The sequence below is a fragment of the Chaetura pelagica genome, unplaced genomic scaffold, assembly GCF_000747805.2.
Source record: "Chaetura pelagica isolate M959 unplaced genomic scaffold, ChaPel_1.0 scaffold275, whole genome shotgun sequence".
Taxonomy (NCBI): Eukaryota; Metazoa; Chordata; class Aves; order Apodiformes; family Apodidae; genus Chaetura; species Chaetura pelagica.
This window is the reverse complement of record NW_009953486.1, coordinates 9,188,759-9,193,029: the sequence shown is the minus strand read 5'-3', so window position 1 is coordinate 9,193,029 and position 4,271 is coordinate 9,188,759. Positions and strand designations below refer to the sequence as shown.

Genomic DNA, 4,271 nt, shown 5'->3' with positions numbered 1-4,271 from the left:
CCCAGCTCTGCAGGGCCCTGTCCTGCTCTGCTTCCCACCCAAAGCTCTGCCCTGAGCCCCTGCTGCTGCTGTGTGATTCCCCCCCCCCCCCCACCATCATGCACACTTGCAGCAAGAAACTGTCCCTTTTGAAAAACTTGGCTAAAACATGTTTCTCTGGCTGAGTCAGGGCTTGAGCAGCACAAGGTGCTCCCAGACCCTGTGGTGGTTCCTGCCATAGCATCTGTCTGTGCTGCTGGGGATGCAGAAGGTGACTGCCACCCCTGGAGACAAGATCCCCAGTTGGTGGCTGACCCTCCCTGCCACCAGTCCCGGCTGTCTGGAGACACAGAGGCAAGGCTGGAAATGCTGGTGTGTCCGGATGAACCAGCTTCACTTCTGCCCCGAAACAGCCCTCAGTGGGCTGGGGGTGCCTGTGCTGCCCTCCGGCCCTGCAGCGTCGCTCGGGGCAGCTCCAGCCGCCTCCTCTCCCGTCCCCGGGGGGGTTTGATGAAGTGGAGCAGAGAATCGTCCCCTCTTCACACATGAGAGATCAGAGGGAGCGGGTGTGAGCTGCGGGATGGAGAGGAGGAGGAGGAGGAAGGAGGCAGCCCTGGGCGCTGGCGTGGGGGGTGCTGGGGACAGGGACAGGGGCAGGGGCAGCTGCCGGGGGTGCTGACGTCCCCTCTGTCTCGCAGGCTGCAGCAGGAGCTGAGCTGACTTTGCCTCCTCACCCCGCGGCGTGGCTGTAGCTGGAAAGCTCTGGTAAGGCATCTCTGACAGCCCAGGGAGGGGGGAACTCAGCTGCTTCACCTGCCTGGGAGAAGGGAAAAGCTGCCAACCCCCCGGGGGGTGGGCTCAGATCTGGGGTACAGGGTGCTCTGGTCAGTGGCTGGGCAGGGCAGAGCCCTGGCTTCATCCTTCCCAACCCCCCCGGTGCTCCCCGCGGTTGGGGGGTGTGGGGGGACAAAGCTGAGGCCTTGCAACTCGTCACCGTGGTGGTTTGTGATTTGCTGCCAGCGCTGACCCCCTGGGAGCGGAAAGCAGGGGAGTTCCTGCAGGCTGCGACGTGCCCGGGGTGCTAATCCCCGCCGCAGGAAAACCTGCCTCCCCGCGCTGCCTGGCGTCGGGAGTGCTGGCCGTGCTCCAGCCTTGCTGCCACATCAACCCTGGGAGGGGAAGCCCTGCTGACAGCCAAGACCCTGGATGGGATGGGGAGCCATCCTGAGCCCCCCCCCATCCCAGTGCTCTGGGCTGCAAAAAAGCACTGGAGCAGGGAAATTGGCTGCCTGGATGTCGGTGGCTCAGAGCGTGCAGCCTGTTACATGCAGAGGGAACCCTGCCTTGGACATCAGCACGGCAGAGCTGCTGGCCGTGGGTATTTTTTCAGGCTGGCCACTGTGATGCTGTCCCACAGCTCCCAGTGATGCTGCTGGGCTGTGCTGGGAGCCGCCGTGGCTGGGCGATGGGTTCACCTGCTTCATTCCCTGCCCCTCAGCTCCAGGGGGGGTCAGAGGCAGGGGGGGGTGTCTCTTCATGGTCCCTTTTAACCCCCGGGGACCTGAGTGCACAGCACATTCCTGCCAGCATTAACAGCTCCTCTGCCTGGCTCTTGCACAACCCCATGTGTCCCTTTGCTCACCGGCTGCCAAGGCAGTGGTGGGGGGAGTGATGGGATTTCTGGGACCACCTTCTCCTCCCTGAGGGTGGGTGAGAAACTGTCATCCTCCCCCCCCCCAGGATGGCCACAGAGCTTAAGCCACATGGTCACGTTGGGTGAATTGCCTGCAGAGCAGGGTGGGGATGGTGCAAGGCTGCCAGTGCCTCGGGGCATGTTTTGTGGTTGCCAGCCTACATTTTGCACTAGCCAAACTGAAGCAAGCGTCTGCAGGTGTTCAGGTGCAAAGGTATTTGCAGCAAGAGAGCTCCAAGCAGGGCTGCAGCCCCTTCCCCAGGGGATGAGAGGCTTGTGCCCCCTCTTCCTCCTCCACTCCCACCTTTGGCTCTAGCAGCCAAAGCCCCAAGGGCTGGATTGGCCCCATCCGAGCAGCACAGACCCAGCAAAGCCCCTGCCAAGGAGGGTTAGCACCAGGCACAAGCTGGGACCTTGTGTGTTGGAGAGCTCTCCCTCCCCAAAACCACTGCACAAGGAGGGATGAACCCATGTCCCACAGCATCCCTGGCTGGGACACACCTGGAAGATGCACACCCTGTGCCCGTGGCCTAATGGGTGTGAAGGCGAGGGCCCCCTGCTTTGGGGACTCTGGGGAAGTGCCTGGAGGACCTGCTCTTTCTGTTCTCTGCTCCTGGCTAAGCTCTGGGCACACCAACTGTTTTACACTCTGCTGTTTCTCAGTGCACTGCTGGCCCAGGCTGGCAGCCCCAGGGGCTGCACTCGGGGGATGCTCGTGTCCCCAAAGTGCTGCTGCATCTGCCGGCCCGCTCGGGTGTTTTCCTGCCTGGGGAAGTGCTGCTGCTTCCAGGGGAAACTCTGAGAGGCTGTGCCCTTGCTCACAGTCGCGTGGGCAGTCACAAGCCACATGGTCACAGCCCCACTGTGCCCCCACTTTCCTCCCTGCCCTGCTGCTGCAGTCTTGGAGCAACAGCGGGTGCCAGAGCCCCAGGCAGAGGTGAGCCAAGGGCTGGTGGGGATGGGGAGGTTCACTTTCCTTACCAGTGGGGGCTTTTTCTCACTGTTTCTAAGGTCCTGTTTCCCCCCACTGTTCTGCTTTAGCATCTCCTGCACCAGGCTTTTAAAAGTGCAGGTTTTTTTTATGGGACAGAACCCATCCCCTGTGCCATGGGATCTGCCTCTGGATGGACAGTGGTGACAATTTGCGAGTGCAAAGCTTATATTTCACCTCCCTTTGCTCCGAGGCCCCCAAAGCCCAGCACAGATACGTGTGGGGTGGGTCCTGTGGCAGATAGAGGCATCAGCCCCTCCTCGTTGCCTGTACACGTAAGAGGAAGGACAGTTCCTCTCCCTGCTGGAGTGGCTGCCATAGCTGTACCCAGCCCAAAAAATCAGTTTATTCCCATTCCCAAGCCCTGGCAGGATCTGAGCCCGCCAGCACAGTTGCAGCTGAAGCAAACCTGCATGGAAGCAGGATGTGGAATGCTGCCTGTCATCTCGGTAATTTGGGAGCTGGAAAACGTAGAGGGAAGTTGGTTTTTTTGGAAAATCAGCCCCAATCATCAGACAAAGCCTTTGCCATGAGGAGCAGAGCTGGGAGGGGAGCTGAGCTTGTGCCTGCCACCCCCAAGTGTCCCCACAGCAGGAGCCAGGGGCTGTGCAGGTTGCTGGAGCTGCCTCTGGCTCTAGCCCCCTCATGGGGGCTCAGCCCGAGCTTCTCTCAAAAGCTGGGTGAGAAAAACTCCCTGTTGGGTGAGGCTGAGCCCTCAGCAAAGCCCCATGGGCGGCTGCAGCCAGGTCCACACCCTGTGGGCAGCAGCTGCCTTCTCTACTCCTTTCCTGCTTATTTTTTCTTATCAGAAATATTCTCCTCCCTGGTTGTCTCCACCTCCCTTTTTGCTCCTGCCATGCGTGATCTAGCCTAAATATTTCCTTCCATAGCTTCAGGACACTGCTGGGTATCCTGCCATCTTTGGAGACTGCAAATAATTCCCCTTCTTCATTTATATCATTACCTTGAAGGTATTTATAGAGCATGATCTTGAGTGGTAAGGAAGGCATGACTATATATAAGGCAGAGATCCCTTGGTCCTTAGCTGCTGACTGCCTGGAACTTCTCCTGATTTCAACTTTTATCCTATTTGCTGCATATTTTTGACTTCACAGGAACATCCTCAGCAGTTAAACCCCCATCCTGAGCAAGCAGAGTGATGCAGCTACGGGTTCTCCAAATGTCTGCCATCGGAGTCATGCAAACTCCTGACTAGTTGCCTGGATCTTGTCTTCTCCTACCCATGCCCTGACAGAAACCCTCTTGTCAGAGGAAACGTGGCTGTATGGGCTGCTGAGCTACATCCCACAGTGGGTGCCTGGGTGTCCCTGAGCACCGGTCCGGGCATCCTCGCCCCACCCTCCCACAGCCCAGCGTGCTTCCCTCTGCTTCCCAGATTCCCAGATCCTGGCAGCTCCGCTCCGGGCCTTGGCAGGAGGTGGCTCAGCCCAGGGCAAGGGCAGCACGGCCAGACTTTCTGGCAGCTGATGCTTGAACAGACTCCAGAGGTTGTTTCGTTTCGTTTCCTAGCGGGCAGGCGTCTGTCGCACCAGCCTTGAGAAGCCTAATAATAATAATAATAACAACAAAATATAATAATAATAATAA

The 4,271-nt window shown here is 58.9% G+C and overlaps 1 protein-coding gene across 1 annotated transcript in view; it reads left to right on the top strand.

The window, feature by feature from the left end:
• The first annotated feature begins 1,272 nt into the window (after positions 1-1,272).
• Positions 1,273-4,271, top strand: part of SRC (SRC proto-oncogene, non-receptor tyrosine kinase) — an 11,978-nt gene continuing 8,979 nt past the window's right edge. The window contains 1 exon segment of the mRNA XM_009998792.1: positions 1,273-1,357. Coding sequence (XP_009997094.1) covers positions 1,273-1,357 — 85 coding nt within the window.